General features: G+C 46.8%; 1 protein-coding gene across 1 annotated transcript in view; it reads left to right on the forward strand.

Annotated features, from left to right (window-relative positions):
* Nucleotides 1-169: 169 nt before the first annotated feature.
* LOC143829089 (KAT8 regulatory NSL complex subunit 1-like protein) overlaps nt 170-20,635 on the forward strand; it is a 37,493-nt gene continuing 17,027 nt past the window's right edge. Inside the window, exons 1-6 of the mRNA XM_077319397.1 lie at nt 170-277; nt 5,600-6,702; nt 8,938-9,079; nt 10,267-10,464; nt 10,905-11,026; nt 13,527-13,731. Coding sequence (XP_077175512.1) covers nt 5,627-6,702; nt 8,938-9,079; nt 10,267-10,464; nt 10,905-11,026; nt 13,527-13,731 — 1,743 coding nt within the window. The 5' untranslated portion in view covers nt 170-277; nt 5,600-5,626. The remainder of the gene's footprint in view (nt 278-5,599; nt 6,703-8,937; nt 9,080-10,266; nt 10,465-10,904; nt 11,027-13,526; nt 13,732-20,635) is intronic.

Here is a 20,635-nt window from a genome sequence, read left to right on the forward strand (position 1 = left end):
GAAGAGGGGGGGAGATCGGACCGGCGGGCAGTCCCCACGAGGCGGCCAAAAGCCCCGCCAGAATCCTCCGCCTCATTTGCATAGCCCCGCCCCCCGCGCCGCGCGATTGGCCGAGGGAGGCCGCCGGCGGCCCCGCCCGCCCCGCTTCAGCCTTGGCAGCTGAGGTGGCTGTTTGGGCGGCCGAGCGACTGTTGACGGAGCGACGGAGGGAGCGGGGGAAGGAGCGCGACGCCGCCGGCACCGGGCAGGAGGGGGGCGACCGCAGCGGGGGCAGCAGGCGAGTGGGGCGCTTGGCGGGGCGGTTTCTCCCCTCAGAAAATGTGGGGAGTGGGGCTGGGGGGGGGGGAGGTGGGGAGCGGGGAAGCCAACTGCCTCCCCTCCCCCGCTCCGCCTTCGGGTTTCAACGGCGGCGAGAGGGCGCCGAGGGAGGCGGGGCGCCCGGAGGGGGCGTGGCCGTGGGAGGCGGGGAGGGAGAGATCGCCTGCCTCCTCCCGCGCTCCCCTGATTGGTTGGCCGGGGAGGGGCGGGGCGTGACGTGGGGGAGGAAAAAAAAAAGAAGCGGGCGGGTCGGGACAAAAAAGTTGTTTGCGGGCGGGGGCGGTTCGTGACACGTGTCGCGTGGGCACCGCTTTGGCGCGCCACTTGCGGACATCCTGGTCTCGGACTTTTCACGGTTGCTTGCTGTGGAGTGTGAACTTCCAGGAGATTTGGGAGGGGGGAGGCGAGAGATCTCAGTGGGACCGAATGCCATGGAGTCCGCCTTGCAAAAGCGCCGGTTTTCTCCTCTCATCTGGAAATCAGCAGTGATTTGGGGAGATCTCCAGGTCCCACCTGGAGGTTGGCAACTGTAGCTACCCCTCTTGTGTGACAGGGATCCAGTTTTTGTCTTCTGTCTGCAGAATGGAGGTTTTTGGCTGGCAGATGGACTCGCATTCCCAAATGGGTCGCTCTGTTGGTCTGAAGTAGTACAACAAAATGTGAGTCCTATGGCACCTTTTAGACCAAGAAGGATTTACTCGAGGCGTGAGCTTTGGAGTGCATGCACACATTTTAACTGCATCTGAGCTGCGACTTGCAGAAGCGCCTCCTCTGCCACAAATTAAGGCACTACTGAGTTCTTGCCGTTTTCTATGGAAGAAACGAGCAGCGATGTACAGAAGCTCCTCTCCTGCCATAAATTATATTAATCTTTGAGGTGTTCATGGACTCTTGCTTTTTTCTGCTACTGCAAACACACAGCTACCCATCTTGTCTGCTCTCTGAGCGTGCATGTATGAACTTGTAGGGATCAGAGTTTGTTTTGTACGCACTAGAATTGACTTTTGTGGCTCTAAATTTCTTCCCGGTTGCCTTTTGAGTGGCTTCCAAATTCCCTGAAGGGTTAGTTGTGGTTAGACCTGGAAGATACAGATTCTCCACTCTGCCATGGAAGCTAGCTGGGTGGCCTTGGGCCAGCAACACAAACTTAACCTAACCTTCCTTGCCGGTTATGAGGATAAAAAAGAAAACAGGAGAAAGAGGAATTGCTTGGATTCCCATTGGGGAGAATGAAGTCAATCAATCTTTTTAAAAAGCAAACTTTTAAAATATCAGCATGATAATAAAATAATGACAATTAGTTTCATGTGAGTCTTGTTAGGACTCTAAATATGTGTGTGTGTGTGTGAGGGGGGTTGTATAAAATCTTGGATTGCACAGCTATATGGGGAACCACTATGGAATTCACAGAGGGTCTCAGCAGATTATGTGGCAGTTCTGTTCAGGTCCTTCTTAGGGCTTTCATAGTGCAGCTAAGTACAAGGTTTACTCAGGAGTTTCTAGCTTTCAATGTGTGAGGATAACTTTATCAGTAAGTACCAGGATCTGTGCTGGTCTGTGGCTTAGCTCGACAGGCCTGCATTTGATAATACACTCCATAGAGACTAGTGCTGTGCAGTGGCTGTGTCAGACTAGTGTCTGGAAGACCTAGGCTCGAATCCCCACTAGTAGCAGAAGAAGGGTGGAGTCCAGGGGCATCTTTAAGACCAACACAGTTTGATTCAAAGTGTAAGGTTTCATGTGCATGCATGCTTCCTCAGTATTTAACAGATTCAGAGACCAAACAGGCACCCATGGGCACTTTGTCGGGGACCCCTGTCTTATACTGTCAGGACACTGGCTTCCCAGCCCAGTACTGTCTGCTAAATGGCAAGAATTGTCTAAGGCATCAGATGACACTATTTCCAATTAGTGCTTCTCACAACCCATTAAACAGACGTTCCAAAGCCCATAACTGGACATAACTCTGTATAAGCAGAGCTATCATTTTCCCACAAATTTGCAAAATGCTTGCAAAAAATTTTCCCTGATAGTGCCATACATAGAAGTTTGGAGGGAGAAGTAGCAGCTTCAGCTTAGCAGACCTCTATGCTTTGTTGACTGCTTTTCATCCTGGGGCTTAACCACATGTTAAATTTGGTGTTGTTATAATATAACTGAATTTCCATGTGTTTCTGCCATCTATAAGAGCTGATTGGGAGTCCACACCCAGCTATTATACTCTGTGTCTTTTATTTGGCATCGTTTAATATTTTAAAAAATGGGTGTTGGATTTGAGAAATATGAGCTATGGAAAAGGGTGATGGCAATTTCTTTATTTCAATCAAAAACAGCCCAAACAAGTTCCTAGGAAATTTAACTGGTTTTCGTAAACAGAAATATATACAATATATGTAGCCCCTCTAATCAAATGTTCAATAAATATCTAAATACAAAAATTATATCTGTGGATATATATTTCTCTGATATGTGGTGGTCTATTTTTCTTGTCTGCAACAATATAAAGTCATAAATCTCATGTTTTCATCCACAGAAAATTTCAATTTTATCAAAACTATTTTTCTATTATAAATTAAGGTAAAGGTAAAAGGTATCCCCTGTGCAAGCACCGAGTCATGTCTGACCCTTGGGATGACGCCCTCCAGCGTTTTCATGGCAGACTCAATACGGGGTGGTTTGCCAGGACCTTTCCCAGTCATTACCGTTTTACCCCCCAGCAAGCTGGGTACTCGTTTTACTGACCTCGGAAGGATGGAAGGCTGAGTCAACCTTGAGCCAGCTGCTGGGATTGAACTCTCATGGACAGACAGCTTCAGACAGCATTTCTGCCGCTTACCACTCTGCGCCACAAGAGGCTCATTTCACAGGGGATCCTATGTTATTGAATGTGAAAAACCTTAGGTTGAAATTGACATTATTAGTTAAGTGTAATGTACGATACGAGCCTCTTGTGGCGCAGAGTGGTAAGGCAGCCGTCTGAAAGCTTTGCCCATGAGGCTGGGAGTTCAATCCCAGCAGCCGGTCCAAGGTGGACTCAGCCTTCCATCCTTCCGAGGTCGGTAAAATGAGTACCCAGCTTGCTGGGGGGTAAACGGTAATGACTGGGGAAGGCACTGGCAAACCACCCCATATTGAGTCTGCCAAGAAAACGCTAGAGGGCGTCACCCCAAGGGTCAGACATGACTCGGTGCTTGCACAGGGGATACCTTTAATGTATGATAGAAAAATAGGATAAAATTGAAATCTTCTATGGATGGAAATATGAGATGTTTTAAAACAATACCACAGATCACGCCGGCCGAACAGCAGCCTTACATGCCCTGATGTTATCTACACTAGCGATCCCCAACCTGTGGGCTGCGGACCACATGTGGTCCATCAACTAATTGGAGGTGGGCCGTGAAGGACGCATTCTCCCCCCCCCCCCCGGCCCTTTACTTCATCAACGATCTGATCTGGCAGGCGCACATGTGCGTGCCTGCACTCACTGGCATGCCAACGGCTGTGCCTCCCTCCCCCGTCCCAGCCACCCTGCCTGCCTGAGCAGAAGCGCCGCCTCGGCTGCCCCCCCCCCCGAGTCTCAGCGCTTAGGAGCACTCACTTGATTGCAGACGGCTGAAGGAATGTTTAAACATTACCATAGTGACCTGAGTCAGAGAGCGCTAGGGCAGTGGTTGAGAGTAGAGGAGTAAACTACCCCCCCCCCAGCGGGCCTCAGTAAAATTGTCAAGCGTTGTGTGGTCCCCGGTGATAAAAAGGTTGGGGACCACTGATCTACACCAGGGGTAGTCAACCTGTGGTCCTCCAGATGTCCATGAACTACAATTCCCATGATCCCCTGCCAGTGTTTGCTGGCAGGGGCTCATGGGAATTGTAGTCCATGAACATCTGGAGGACCACAGGTTGAGTGCCCCTGATCTACACCTTAAAATGGCCTAGCTCACATTGCCCTTCTGAAATTCTAATTCCATAACTGCTCAGGCATGCAGTGGCAGTTAAAAGCTGAGGAGTTCTGTTAGATCCAGTTCTCCTGCTGGAGATCTAGATCAACCCAGAAGCAAAGGATATCTTTTCCCACTTAAAATGCCATGGAAACAGCCCACAGGCACGCTCACATGTCATACGGTAACCTCAGAACTGGACTGCTGTGTCTATGTCAGCTCCAAATGGTGTCGAATTCCGTCTGTTGGTAGGGGTTCGAATTTAAATCACCACATTGGCTGCCAATTTGAATTTTTTTGTGACCTATTCATAATTCTGACGTTAGCCTTTAAAGCTCTTCGTGGCCTGTGACTTCCGTATCTGTTGGACCACCTCCCATATGTCTCTTCAGGCTGCTAGGGATCCCTTGGAATTGCAGCTCAGCTCCAGTGTATAGAAATCAGTTCCCCTGGAGAAAATGGATGCTTTGGCGCTGGATCCCACTGAGGCCCCTGTGCTCCCCAAGCTCTGTTCCCAAATCTCCTGGAGTTTCCCAACCTGCACCTGGCCACTCAATGCCTCTGGCCCCCACTGGAGTCCTGAAAGCTCTAATGTGTCCCCAATGCAGCTTTGAGGAGAGATTGATGGTCGTTCCTCCACTCAGAACTGCCATTGCCTGGGCTTGAGCTTTCTCAGTGGGTACTAGGGATGCCAGTTTCCAGATGGGACCTGGGGACCCTCCCCTGGTGAAAATGGAGGCTTTGGATGGTAGACTCCATAGCATTTGTACCCCACTGAGGTTCTGTCCTCCCTAGGCTCCACCTGCAAATCTCCAGGAGTTTCCCAACATGGAGCTGGCAACCCTGCCAGTTGCCAGGAGGGACCTGGAAAGCCTACTTGGCTGCCCATGAGGTATGCCCAGGGGCAACATGTGAAATCCCAAGAACAGTAAGAAAGACTCAGATGTTACAATCTCTGTAAAGGGGAGCTTTATTCTGATGAGCACCTGTTGGCCTGTGAGTGGCAGTTGTGGACCGATTCCTTTTCTTGTTGACAATAGATTATTTTTGTTTCTGAATTTGATGTAAGCCGTGTTAAATGTGTAGGGTTCTCAAAGTCTGCTTGGGGGAGGAGCATATGGCTTTAACAGAGGCCAGCTGCAGAGGTAGGGCACAAACATACCCCAATGCACAGGAAGAGGAGCTTGCCCTCTGGACCGTATTGGTTAACCGAAGCCTTCTGAATAACAATGGTTTTTGCAGGGATATCTAAGGTTATATCCAACATTTATGGCACCTTAGGAATGGGATCAGAATATGACAGTCTAAGTTCCTATTTGTTTTGTTTGTTTTTCTTACAGATTTAGCGTATACCACTCAGAGCAGCTATGACACCTGCCCTCCGAGAGAAAGTAATGAAAAGTCATGGCATCTGTTTAGCCTCGTCGTTGTCTTCAAAAGTTACAGAGTCCAATGAAACGCTGGAGGTGGGAAACGCCAAAACTATCAAAGGGAAGATAAAGGAGGATTCCGTGGCACAGATCACGTACTCGGTGCTGGGGTTCCCCGCCCCGCAATCCAGTCTCCAAAGGGATCTCTTTGATTTAAAGTGCTTTGGCTCCCAGCCTTCTAAACATTATCCCCTATTAAAGAACTCCAATTCTTCTCCCAGTATATACAATAAGCATTGTATGCAGAGGAGCTTGGAAGAGCAAAACTGTTCCAGGATGAGAAATCCTTTATGTAACAGCACAAATACACACTTCAGTCAGATTATTAATCCTGAGTCTAGAGAAGGGGAAAGTTTATTAGTGGCAGCCATGCAGAACTCTTCAGAGGCGGGGAAGCTTTTGGAGCCACGCATAGCTGCGTCTGGTCACGTGGAAGAAAGGCAGGTTCCTAACTGCAAGTGGCACTGGAATCATGGCTTTTTCGGGAAGCCTTTCTCTGGAAACACCGAAATGAAAGAAGGAAAAGTCTTCCCTCACCACGAAGCCCAGGAAACCGAAATGGACAGCAGTTCCAGCAGTAAAGAGCAGGAGTTGAATTCCCGCTTGCTCCAATGCGTAAATAAGCAACAAGCTTTGCTAAGCCGGGCCAAAAGAACTCAGAAGCACTTGCAGATCCTCTTGGCAAAACATGTCGTCAAGCTCTGTGACCAGCAAATGAAATGCTTTGTGAGACATCAGCTACAGAGGATGAAAGCTTTTCATCATCCCAACAGAACGTTGGATGGCAGTAGTCACCGATATGCTGAAATTACAACAGAAGGCAATAATCTCGAGGCGATTGCGAATAAACACCTACAGCGGGATTTCACTGTCGCCCCCGGTGACATCCAGGTGTTTGCTCGCTCCACAACTGGCCTCCTGTCTCAAGTGGAAAAGAGTGTGGATTCTGATGCCACTTGTAGCAGCTCCAGCGAAGATGAGGATGATCAGGTTTCCAGAAGAGTTGTGGCAGTGTAAGTGTCAAAGAATTTCAGCATTCCTACATAGCAATCCTGCAGAAAGTTACATGTGCTCAGGTTCCCAATAAGTGGAATATGTACATCTTCAAAAAAAAGGAAGCTCTTGCTGTATAAATGAAATACAAGGCCAGAATCTGCCAGCCTTTTATTATTTAATAACTCACATTTGCTAGGCTGATAGAATCACTGAGGTCTGTTGTTTGCGAATACTTGGGCAGGATTGAAGTTGTTTGATAATATTCGGGCAGGATTTAAGGTATTTCTTGATTTATTTAGCTATTTATTTATATATTTTTGTACTTATATACCACTGCACTCGATTCGGACTTATGGCGGTTTACAATAAAACAAAAACTAGTCCAGTCCTCTAAAACGCCTTGAAAGTATACAATGAACATTGACATTAACATTAAAAGATGGTGATACGGAGTTCTAAACCCCTCCCCTCCCCCAACCTCTCCCACTGTCCAACTGGGGCCAATAACTCTCTTTCATTGGGAGCGAGGGTCTTGATCTAACTGATGTTAAGGCATCCACTGATGGTAACTCCGGGATCCTACCATGGCCTCAACCATATGCCTGGCGGAAGAGCTCCATCTTGCAGGCCTTGTGGCATGCTGAAATCTTCTGCAGGGCCCATAGCTCTTCAGGGAGCTCATTCCACTTTCTCGTTATCGCTGAATGATCGGCCGCAAAGAGAGTGTCTGATGATTTTGTGCATCTTGTAAATGTTCTGTTCTGTTAATAAGTGATCTATCAGTACAGTATTTCCAGATTGTTCGTGGACTGGAATTCACAGATTATTTGGAGGCCACAGTAAGAAGCCCAGGAGAGGGCATGTTGCAGCCTATGACGTAAAGATTCTTTTGTTTACCTATTAAACGCTCTAACCTCCCCTGTGGCCATAATTGTCTGCATATTTTTCCGATGTGTCACCTTAGCCCCCCCCCCCCCCCCGGGAGTTTGTCGAAGTTAATGGAAGCTTGCACCTTCAGGAATGTGTGAGTTAAAGTGCATTCTAGGCTAGAGACCACGCTTCTTAAATTTGAAGGAACTGTTTCCCAAGTAGATTTTTGGAGTTCTCTGCTTGAGGCCCCTGTGTTTGCTTAATGAACTGCTGTTTTATGAAGCTTTTTGTTGCTAATGTTTGTTTGCGGTCACATTGTGTTTCTCAAGATGAATTGTTTTTCCATTTATAAAAATACAGAGGTTAGTTAGAGACCCAAATGTTTCGAAAGCAATATTCATTTCCAAGTAATAATGACACATCATGGTCTTATCTTCATAGCATTTGATGTTCACATAGGAATGTTTCCATGGATATGGCATAGCTAACTGATGGATATGTAATTATTATATCCAATTCTAAACAAGGTTCTAGATTGTGAAAGTCGGGGGGAAATCCATACAGGACAGAGGGGGAAATTTTCTATAAATCCGTAGGAGGGTCAAAGTTTACAAATCTAAACACTTACATACAATGGGGTTAAACAGCTTCCCTCCCCCAGAATAGGTGCAGCCTCTGTAGCATTTAGAGATGATTACCCACTGCTGTTTCATGGGGCTACAGTTCTGAGATCTCCGTGGCCGTTTTGTAGTGTTGCTAAGCAACTGTACCAATAAATCCAAGCTGTGTAAGCATTAATTTCTGTCAGTCATAGGCTGGGAAAGGGGGAGAGACTGGAAAAGATAGAAGAGAAGGGAGGAAACAAAAGTAGGAGAGAAGCAGAAGAAGCTGAAGGGGGGGGCTGGAAAAGGAAGGTACATGGGAGGAAAAGTGAAGGGGTTCTAGAGGAAGAGAAGGAAGGAAGACTGAAGGGAAAGAGAAAGGCAAGTAAATGGGTGAGTGGAAAGAAGAGATGGAAACAAAAAGTGGCTCCCAAGAGCAGAGAAAGAGTAAATAGTGTGGGGAGTAGAAATCTTACAATGCCCCCATGAGCATCTCACAGTTCACTTGCTGGTCATTTTCTGTTTTTAAACATGCTCCAGTTTTCACTAATGCTTCTGATTTTATTTTCAGTTCTCTGAAGTAAAAAATGGAGCTGGTTATAACTGGAGGAAAGTGCTGATTATATTGGGGGTGGGTGGGGTACATGCTGCTTAGAGCTGAGGTTCTGACAAATTACCTGTCTGCCATGCTAGATTTCCTTGGATACAGGTTGGCAGCTAGGACATTGAAGTTGCCTTTGTGAAGCTGGGTGTCATCCTTTCGTTCTGTGTTCTTCCCAGTAAATATAGATCTGACTGGCAATGGCTGGTGGACAGAGCTAAAATTGGCTGCCGCTGGACATGGCTTCAAGCTCAGATTTCGGAAATAGAGTTCAAAATCCAACAACTCACTGACCTCCACAGGCAGATCCGTGCCGCCAAGGTATTGTCATCCAGTAAGGGGGGGGAAAGTTCTTCAAATAATCAATTTATTGTTTGATCAGTCCGTTTCATCCAGCCAACTTTTTCACTCAGTCTCACTTGGTTTCCATCCTCACTATAGCTCTCGTGCCATTTGACTTCCCACCTGCAACTCCTGTGGTCAGAGGGGACAGACTCCTCCTGTTTTCAACAATGGAAAGTCCAACCCCAAATTTTGCCTTTTTCCCACGGTTTCTAAACAGAATTTATTATGTAACATTTATGAAAGTGAATATGATACTAGTCCAAAATGAATTCACTTCTAAAACCCGATTATTATTATTATTATTATTATTATTATTTATTATTATTATTATTATTATTATTATTATTATTATTCCCTGCCACTCTTGGAGCTGGCTCATGGCGGGTTACAGACATCCAATAAAACCCATTAAAACCCCCATTAAAAGGACACAAAAACCCAAAACATAAAATTACAATAGAAAAAAGAACATGACAGAATATCACCCCACCCATCCTTACCTCTAAAAGGGGGAGGAAGGAGGGTTGAGATGACTTGTTGTTGCTTAACACCGGAGTGGGGGGGGGCTCGATCTTCCTCACCGCCCCCAGCCTCAACCATAGACCTGGCGGACTATCAGCAGGGCGGGAGGCTGAATTAGGAAATAAGTTCTAAAGCAGGACTCCTGAATTTGGAATTCAGACCCAAAATGGTGGGCAACAAAACAACAACAAAATGACTGCTACAGAATGGTCATAGAAGACAGAACAGGCCAAAAATGATTGCCACTGTAACTCAGTGTAGATCCATTTGCTGTGATGGCAGCTGCTGCCAAAGCAGCATTAAAAAAAAAATCCGCACAGCCGATTAAGTCTCCAGTAGTCAATCAGAAGCCTTGCTGAGCAAATACCTTACCTGGTCTCGCCCACTTCCTAAAAACAGTCAGCAGGTGGCCAAAAGGGAGTCAGCAGGCACCATGGTGCCATTTTGGGCACCCCCTTTTAAGGAATATTGCTGAACTTCTGTGCTTGCTGGGCTGTGATGGGCAGATAGTTATTTCCCCTGGAATAACTTGTGTCGCTCCTTGGGAGAAAGGTGGAACCGGTGATTTCCCAAGCAGTACTTTCTGAGAATTACAGCTGACAGTTCGTTGTTACAGACTGTCTTCAATTGCTTTCATCTAGGGAACGGTGATCTTAGAAGAACTCCCGACTCCAAGGGATGTCTTGAAGAAGCACGCACAATTGACGGACAAAGAAGCTTTGTTACACACCACAGGGAATTCTCAAGCCCATCCTGAAAAGCAGGATGCATGGCCGGAAAATGACTTTGAAATGTCGCCAAGCAGTCCGACTCTGCTGCTCCGAAACATAGAGAAACAGGTATTCAAAGGGGAATGGGATTAGAACTGGAATTTGGTAACGGTTTCCATTCGATTTTATACCAAATGTGCCAATGTATTAATTCCATAAAGATAATTTTCATTACCGGGAGCCCGATCAACCTAAACCATAGCAGAGAGAACCTGTGACGCTTTGGTTCCTTCTCAAAGCAGTAAATATTGGCATGTCTTTCCCAAGTAATTGTCATGGTGTCACTATTGTGTAGGACTTTGCCAGGGAAAACCCTGTTCAGATATGTGCTTGACGCATTCTTAAATTTGATTTCAAAATGGAATGAAAAACATTCACAGCAGGACTTTCCTGGGAAAATGGGCAGGTCAAATAATTTTTGAATAACGGGGGCAAAGTTGAATCTTTCAAAAGGGAGGGTCCAAGGCTGCAATGTATAAACCTTCCCTTTTCCTTTGAAACTGTTCCAGAGTGCTCAGCTGAGTGAAATAATCAGCAGCCTGATGGCTCCCTTCAGTCTTTCTCCCACATCCTCTCCTCTCTCGTCAAAGCCCTGTAAACCGAAAGACATGGTCAACGGTGTCTCTCTAAGGTAGGTGACACACTGGTGTACTGCAGGATAACTTAGCAGCTTTAGGATATGAAGGATGTAATTTTAAAAAACACAGTACCACTGTGCCCTTAACCTTTTCTTAAGCTTTGCTTCTCCGTGTCCGAGCTCTAATATTTTCAACATTCAAATCGTTTTAATTTTTATTTATTATTTGGCTTATCTGCTGCTCTTCTCTGCTAGTGAACTCAGGACGGATTGCAGCAGTAGAGGAAAATCTTTAACCCTCCCCCGCTCCGGAGGAGCGGGAGGAATAAAGGAGTAAGGGCAAGTGGGGAGGAGTTAGGGCGGGCCACTCGAGTCACTCGAGGGCCAAGCAGCCAATGGGGAGCCGCCCAAAGCGCGGCTCCCCATTAGCTGGTTGGCCCAGCCTCGCCTGGGCCGGCCGGGGAGTTCCCGCTCAGAGGAAGAAGCCTTCCCCAGCGGTAAGTCCTCCGGCCGGCTTCCCCTCGCCCAGGGAGCCTTCTGCCGGGCCCAGGGGCAGGCTTGCCTGCCCTTGGGCCCGCCAGAAGGCCACAAAGCCCACTCCCGAAGTCCCGAGCCTTCTGCCAGGCCCTGGAGCAGGCTCGGCTGCTCCTAGGCCTTGTAGTAGGCCGCGGAGCCCAACGCCCCCGTCCCGAGCCTTCTGCCAGGCCCTGGAGCAGGCTCGGCTGCTCCTAGGCCTTGTAGTAGGCCGCGGAGCCCAACGCCCCCGTCCCGAGCCTTCTGCCGGGCCCTGGGGCAGCCGAGACTGCTCCTCGGCCCGGCAGTAGGCCTCAAAGCCTGCCGCCGCCTTCCCGAGCCTTCTGCCGGGCCCTGGAGCAGCCGAGCCTGCCCCTGGGCCCAGCAGAAGGTCCCAAGGCCACCTACCTTCCTCTGTTCCTCCCTTCCTCCCAGCATTCCCTTTGCCCTTTCCTTCCTCCCAGCATTCCCTTTGCCCTTTCCTTCCCTTCCTCCCAGCATTCACTTTGTTTTTCCCTTTCTCCCTTCCTCCCTCTCTTCCATCTGCCTCTTTCTGGCTACCTGTTTCTCTCCCTCTTCTTCTGTCTCTATCTTCCTTTCTTTCTGTCTTTCTGTCTCTCTCCTTTTCCTCCTTCCTTCGCCCCATCCCTCCACCCACCCATCATGCTAGGGCCTGCTGTATTTTGCCCACAGCGGGCTTAATATCTAGTAATTTATAAAACAATTATATACTATAAAAACTTATAAAGCTCCCAACCCCTCAATCATCTCCAGTCTGGCTAGCAGAATTGACGGGAGCAAGGTAAAATTGAAAGGGGAGGGGAACTTGAGAGGAGAGGAGAGAGACCCACATGAGACCCCTGCAGAACTGAGATAGGCCCTGCCCTGATATCTTTCGGTGACTCATTCCACCATGCTGAAAAAGCTCGGCTCTGGCTGAGGTCAGGCAGATGACTTTGAGTCCTGGGATTATCAACCGATCGGGCCTTGAAGAACAAAATGAAGAACAAAATGTTCTTCAAGGAACATATCAGGAGAGACAATGCCTCAAGTACATAGGGCCCAGACTGCAAAGGGCCTTAAAGACTTTGAACCTGATCTGGAACTTGACCAGCAACCAGTGCTGCTGCTGGAGGGCAGGTCAAATGTGTGCCCTCCATGGAGTCCTCATGAGAACCCAAGAAGCTTCATTTTGCATCAGCTGCAGTTTCTGGGACAAGGTTAGCCCATGTAGAGCAAGGTACAGAAATCCAATCTGGAGGTGACCATTGTATGGATAACTGTAGTGAGGTCTTCCAGGAACAGGTAGGGTGCTAGTACAATCGCCTAGCGTAGATTGTAAGCTACCCTTGTGATCTGAAGCTCCATAGAAAGGGAGGCATCGAAGATTGCCCCTAAAATTCCATATAGGCAGGGGAGATGCACTTCCTCTCCTGGTCCCTTCTTTCCTAGCCACAGGACCTCCATCTTCCAAGGATTAAGCTTCAGAGCCACTCAGTCACAGCCTCCAGACACCTGGCCCATGAAACTGGGGATGTATCCATTCAGCGGCCCATTAGCAGATAGAGCTGGGTGTCATCATTGTACTCACGACACCCCAGCCCAAACTCTCAGACTAGCTGTGTAAAAGGGGCTCCCTCACAGCAAGAGTCTCATTGGGCATGCAGATTAAAATGACAGTTCTCAGCAGTAGCTACAACCGCAGCTGGATTTTAAAATTTTTATTCTCCTCTTTCCTGGTGTATTCCCCTAGAATTTCTCCTCTTGTCTACTGCAGTTAGGTTCCCTCCCTCTGCTTTCCTCCAGTGGTAGCCATTTTGTGGTTACACCCACTATCCCATGTCAGAAATCCAAAGGTGCCCACTGGGCTGATTTAGGCTTGTTATGTGCGAAGTCGTGTCCGACCCATCGCAATCCCATGGACAATGATCCTCCAGGCCTTCCTGTCCTGATTTAGGCTACAAGTCTCAATAGGCGAAGTGCTATTTTTTTCAGCGTTCTTGACTTCCTGCGATAATTTTTATTATTTGGTGCATTTCAGAGGCACAGAAATTAGTGAGGAAATTCCCTCCTCCAGCAGTTGGCTGGTTGACCAGCAGCACCTGAAGAGAAGAAGGAAAGACAAGACGAGGCTCAAAGCGTCATCTGTTTTGGTGGTGAGCACATCTGCTCGCACCAGGCCGGTTCAAAGTTTCCAAAGGAGGAAGCTGTACAAAATGAAAACCGATTTCAATTGGAATCAGCAGGTGAAAACATGTTCCTCTTATTTCTTAAAGAGACTGTAGCCACTACGCTTGCCTACTCCTGCTCTGTGTGATCCTAAATGGGGCACAGTAGTCTGAATAGAAGAGCCTCTTGTGGCGCAGAGTGGTAAGGCAGCCGTCTGAAAGCTTTGCCCATAAGGCTGGGAGTTCAATCCCAGCAGCCGGCTCAAGGTTGACTCAGCCTTCCATCCTTCCGAGGTCGGTAAAATGAGTACCCAGCTTGCTGGGGGGTAAACGGTCATGACTGGGGAAGGCACTGGCAAACCACCCCGTATTGAGTCTGCCATGAAAACGCTGGAGGGCGTGACCCCAAGGGTCAGACATGACTCGGTGCTTGCACAGGGGATACCTTTACCTTTACCTTTAGTCTGAATAAATAGGTCCTCTGTGCCAACCTGATGAGGTCTTGCTGACTATTGCTACTAGGATTGTCAGCTCTACCTAGGGGAATACCTGGAGATTTTGGGAGTGGAGCCTGAGGAGGGTGGGGTTTTGGCAGGGGAGGGAAGGACTTCAGTGGGCTATAATGTCACAGAGTCCACCTTCCAAGGCAGCCATCTTCTACAGGTGAACTGATTTCTGCCACCTGGAGATCAGTTGAAAGCCAGCCTAGCTACAACCTGAAGGTATGCAAGTCTAATTACTACCTTCAGTTTTGGAATGACTTCTCTGTGTGCCATTGTTTTTGTCTAAGACATTATTGTTTGGGTCTGCCCCTTTGACTGAGAAGAGGGAATTAGGAGAATGGGTTACTTATTACAGTCAGATCCACTAATGCATCTTTTTACGTGATCAGAAACAAAAACATCTTTTGGCCTTGTCGCAATGCTTTCCTCCATGGTTTTGTTTTGTTTTTGTTTTACCTTTTAAGGGATTTATTAGATTCATGGAAGATAAGTCTGTCAGTGGCTATTAGCCTTCGTGGCTGAGGGAAACCTACACAGTCAAAGGCACTAATCCTCTGAATCCCAGAGCCAGGAGGCCTTGACCTCTATGACTTGTTGTTGTCCATCTAGAGGACCTGGTGGGCCACTGCGTGTAACGGGGTCCTGGACTAGATGGATGACTGGTCTGATCCAGCAGGACTCTTCTGATGTTCTCAGGAAAGCCTCGGCCTCTACTCCCTGTAGGTGGCCTTCCAGAGGAACTGTGTGGGCCACTGTGTACAACAGGATGCTGGATTAGATGAACCAGTGGTCTGATCTAGCTCTTCTTATGTTCTTAAATATATGTGCCCTCTGTTGCAGGCACTTTTACCTGAATGTTGGGCTGAAATTTTGTGGCAGGCTTCATACAAGTTCTTGGAGCAAGAATATCTCATTTAACTTGAAGAGTTGGTTTTTATACCTTGCTTTTCAGTATCCGAAGGAGTCTCAGAGTAGCTTAAAATCGCCTTCCCTTCCTGTCCGCACAACAGACACCCTGTGAGGTAGGCGGGACTGAGGGTGAGAATAGCTGTAACAGGCCTGTGACTGGCCCAAGGTCACTCAGGTGACTGCATGTGGGGGAGCGGGGAATCAAGCCTGGCTCTCCAGATCAGAAGCTACTACACCAAGCAGACAACACTAGATTTTATGTGCTAGTCCTTAGATTGGGGGGAGAGGGGGAGGAGAAAAAATTAGATGAAACTTTGAAATGAATGGGTTTGTTTTGCGTTTATGAACATTTAGGCGTTTTCTATGTTGCTTTGGAATAACAGCTTAGCACCCTCAGACTAGCACAGGGATGCAGGATCCCTGAGCTCTGGGACGACACTGTAAACAAGCAAAAAGTGGAAAGGCTGGTGGAAATAAAGCACAGTTTAAGAATCAAATGATGTCACTGCTTTTGCATTCCTTCGTGAAGTCATGATATTGGCATGCTAGAGGGCCAATGAAATGGTCAGGTTTTCCTATAGTTTCTGGTCTACTGTCTGTATCAAGGTTTTAATTAGGACTCAAACCCACAGTGGAAAATGTTCCCTTACATCATCAAGGTTTTGAAACAGATTTGGATGCCGATTCCTGTCTCTTAAATTTTGTAATTAATATCCTGGTCTGGGTCCTGTCACTCCACTAAGCAAATTTGGGAACAATCCCTCCACCCTAAAGGGGCTTCCCTCCAATCCCAGAGAGAACATCACAGCTGTCTTGGAACTACAGAAGAGAAGGGAGGTATGGTGCAACCCCAAACACTGACCAGGGCTATGTGGAGCCCTGAGAAGCTTGTGCCCCCTTCGTGTCTTACATGCCAGGGATTTGCTGAATAGCTTCTATGGATTCTAGTTATTTGGAAGGTAATATTATAGACTATTAAGGGCATTCTAATTCTTCATTCTTGTCATCTTTTTAAAAAAGTAAAATTCTGATTCTCCCCCAGAGTTGGAAGGCGTCTTTGGGTGTTTTTGACTCCAAGATGCCTTCCTATACCTCTGGGGAGAAGGACCCCTCACTGGTAAGCCACTGGTCAGGGTGTGTGTGATGTTGGAAGAGAGTTTTATGGATCTTGCGGGTTGCCAAAAAGACAAATAAGTGGGTTCTGGAAGCTAAAACAGCCACACGGAGGCTATTGGACTTTGGTCACCTTACGAGAAGACCAGGCTCACTGGAAAAAGACAATAATGCTAGGAAAATTCCAAGGCAGCAGGAGAAGCGGAGGACTCAATATGAGATGGGTTCACTCTGTCAAGGGAGCCAGGGCCCCAAGACCTGAGCAAGACTGTAAAAGATAGGGTCATTAATTCATAAGAATTCATTCATAAGAATTACCGCCATGTTGGCTCCAGCATGTCCGTGGTTTTGTTGTCCTGTTTATTGGGGTTTTTATTGGGCGGTTTATCGGACACTTGTAACCCGTCACGAGCCGGTCTTGGGAGAGGTGAGAAATAAATGTGATGATGACGATGATGATGATGATGATGATGATGATGATGATGATGATGATGATGGGAGAAGGTTTGTCAGTGAGACAACAAAACCAAAAAAAACCCCGTAGGCTCATCTGTCTGCAATCCTTTCTCAACCCATCCAACAGGAATCAGAAAAATCCATCCCCTTCCCCCTCCCATGGCATCCTAACTCAGGTTCTGGGAGTGAGAAAAGGCCCAAAGATGCTGGGAATACCATTTTGTGTGTGTTTGTGTGTGTGTGTTTGTATGCAGCTTTTTCACACACATGCAGGAGTGGCCCTAGGGATTTCCTCATGACTAACACAGCTGAAGAGGACAGCTTCCATCCAGTATTTGTGCAGGAAATCAGGATGGGAGCAACATTTGACCCTTTAGCGGTGTGAGGACATCAAAGAGCAAGGCCTCCCTCCTCCAATTTTTTTCTTAAAACATCAAGATTGCTTTTTTTCTTGCTCTGGAAGAGCAACTTATTAGCACTTGTGAATATTAGCACTTATCTGCACTTGTGAATATTTGGTCTTTGAGGGAACGTCGTGTGTTTATTTCATTCATTGAATTTAACATATACAGCTCAGCTATTTCCTTTGGTGAAGAGTCAAAAACCCCAAACGTAAGTAGTGCTGAAATCTTACTTACCCAATTAACATTCTTGTTCCTTGTTTTAGCTTCAGCCTGTAGTTTAGGAAAGGAGATGGGAATGCAGAAGGTTTTTAGAACACTTGTTTCGGGGGGAACGTGGTATCACGTGGTGTCTGTTTTTTAGTCTTAATATTTGTTTAGCTGGAAGAGCTTACACAGCTGGCAATGCTTCATTTGAGAGAAATTGAAATAGTATACGGTGATCCTTTTCCTCATTTTTGCTTTTCCAGACTAGTTTAGCTTCTTTGAAGCTTCTAGCTTCTTCTTTGAAGAGTTCAATATGTCTTTGATACGTCTCAAATTAAAATTCCTCCCAAAATAAATAACTGTGTATTACCTGAACTGAATTAAATATTTATTTTTTCCCTTGCAGCTCAGGGAACGTGAATTGTGTAACGGTACAATATAAATTCAATAACTGTACATTAACAATGAAGTCTCGTCAACAAAGACAATAACTCCAAGATTTGCAACAGTAAACATTTTCCAACAGTTAACATTTTATGCCTGCAACCTTGCAGAGAGGGCCTGTCTAAAATGGGAGGAGGTTCTAGAGCCCCATAGATGTTGTTGCTGACTTCTACCAAATGCCTGGTGGATGAGCTCCATTTTACAGGCCCTGCGGAACTGTATTAGTTCTGACAGGGCCTGGATCTCTTCTGGGAGCTCATTCCACCAGATGGGGGCCAGGACAGAAAACAACCTGGCCCTGGTTGAGGCCAGACAGGCTTCCTTGGGGCCAGGGATCAGTAGACAGTTGCCATTGGCTGAGGCCTTCCCCCACCCCCAATGTTGCCTCCTGGCTCTGGGATTCTGAATATGAAGTTTCCTTTCATTCACCATGGCTAGTAGCCCTTGATAGACTTATTCTCCATGAATCTATCAAGTCTGCTTTGAAAGATGTTTATTCCTGTGGCCATCACAACATCCTCTGGCAGCGAAGTCCACATTTGAATCACTGTCTGTGGTACGTGGTGGGGACAGGAGCCTCTCCAGCCTCAGTGATTGGGCAGGATCATGTGGAATTCCCTGCTCCCCTGGAGTCTTGTGGGCCCACCTCTTGTTCTTTCCCTGAATTTCTCCCCACGCTTCTTAGAGCCAGTGGCCGTTAGTATATCACTACTGGTTTAAAATAAGCTATTGGCTAGAGATCCGTTGTATTTGAAAATTGACTAATTGGAGGACTTCCCACTGAGGAAAGTTGATTTCTATTGAAAACGGACATTACCAGTTTGGTGTAGTGTTTAGGAGCGCGGACTTCTAATCTGGCATGCCAGGTTCGATTCTGCGCTCCCCCACATGCAGCCAGCTTGGTGACCTTGGGCTCGCCACGGCACTGATAAAGCTGTTCTGACCGAGCAGCGATATCAGGGCTCTCTCAGCCTCACCCACCTCACAGGATGTCTGTTGTGGGGAGAGGAATGGGAAGGTGAATGTAAGCCGCTTTGAGCCTCCTTCGGGTAGGGAAAAGCGGCATATAAGAACCAACTCTTCTTCTTCTTCTACCAGGTTGCCATTCTGGTAGAAGTCCCGACAGAGAAAAGAAAGAACGTATTAAGGAGATACTATTCTTGTTTTTGATAGTATTAAGTTTATTGTATTGCCTTTGGATAGGCTTCTTTTTCTGAGATTGTATTCACTTTGAAGCCGTCCTATTTATCTTGTTATTTCTTTCCCTGAATTTAGCAGGGTTGGACATATGTGACAGGGAAGATCTGTCGTTTTAAGTCAAATTTCACTGCCAGCAGCCATAATACAAACGGCTTTTTTTCACCCTGAAATTGCAGTCAGATCTCCATTCTGCATATCACACCATAAAATATCAGCTAGAATTGCAAGGGAGAGATCACCAATCTGGTTTCTTTTTTTTTTTTTTCCAATGCAATGGTAACATCTCTCTAGGAACGTGGTTTAAATAAAAATGTTTGACTGGAAAAAGGGCCTCTGAATTTGGTTTGGCTGCTTTCCTGGATCTGGTACTCTTTCAGATCATGATGTCTGGCAATAAAAAAACTAAAAAACAAAACCAGTCTGTAGTTATCAGCGCGTGAGGTGAATGGAGTTCGACTGTCTGGGATTTTATGCCACAAAAACAAACAAATGGAGAGGCTGACTTTTTGTTTTTTGTTTTCTTAAACAGCAACTGGGCTTTCCTTTGTCAAATTTCGAAATAAACATTCTTTGGCAATTCAAAACCTTTACCCCTCTTTCCAACTGTTTCTACTGGTTCCAAACAATGGTTTGCATTCCTTTGTTGTTTTTCAGGAACCATGCAATTTCACAGCTTGCAAAAGCTTAAAATAATTACAGTTTCTAGAAATGGTAGAGGTGGTTTATTTGAATAGCATCCATACTTTTTCTTTCTCCTTCTGCATTTAAACTGATCTTCCCCCCCCTCCCCCCCAACTTAAAAGACCTGAGTGGAATTCTGGGTAGACCTGCTTAAGATTCCGATTCAGAGTAAGTAACAGAATCAGAATAAGATAGCCAAGGAAGGTGCCATGCAAGCATTTAAAGGTTGCTGTTTTTTTTCCCTTTCTAATGGCTTGTAAGATTTCTGGACCTGTTGTGCTGGAAATGAACTCAAAAACCATGTAGCTCCTGAGGGGCCTCTTGCTGTACAGCATGTTTTCTCAAGCTTATTTTCAAGCTATCCAGATTGTCTGCAAACATTAAAGACTAATGTCCGATTGCAATATATTTGACTTCAGAATAGAAGCGTGTCTCAGAGATGCATAAGAGTCTTGTCCCAGCTTCCTCCCCGCCCCCCTGCTGATTTCTGTTCAAGTCTGCTGTTTTTATATATCTCATTGTCACAATAGCTTTTTAGTATTCCTGGCCCCAGGGAAGCGCGCCTGGCCTCGACCAGGGCCAGGGCCTTTTCGGTCCTGGCCCCGACCTGCTGGAATGAGCTCCCGAAGGAGCTGCGGGCCCTGCAGGAGCTTTCAACATTCCGCAGGGACTGCAAAATAGAGCTCTTCCACCAGGTCTATGGTTGAGGCTGGGCAGCCAGGGAGATCAGGGCCCCTCCTATAGAAGCAGCGGTGGCGAATTCCATCTGCGCCCTCTTCCTCCCTCCACCTCTAAGATGATATTGGGGTATTGCTAGAGCTGGGACGGGTTTGCTACTGTGTCTTGTGAGTTTTATATAAATAATCTGATTTTATGTCTGTTTTTAAGGAGATCTTATTGGGGGTTTTATTAGATGACGCCACTCCCTGAAGGCTCGCGGCGGGTAATACATTGAAAATGGATGGATGGATGGATGGATGGATGGATGGATGGATGGATGGATGGATGGATGGATGGATGGATGGATGGATGGATGGATGGATGGATGGATGGATAGATGGATGGATG

Source organism: Paroedura picta, chromosome 2 (genome assembly GCF_049243985.1).
Source record: "Paroedura picta isolate Pp20150507F chromosome 2, Ppicta_v3.0, whole genome shotgun sequence".
In the NCBI taxonomy this organism is placed as follows: domain Eukaryota; kingdom Metazoa; phylum Chordata; class Lepidosauria; order Squamata; family Gekkonidae; genus Paroedura; species Paroedura picta.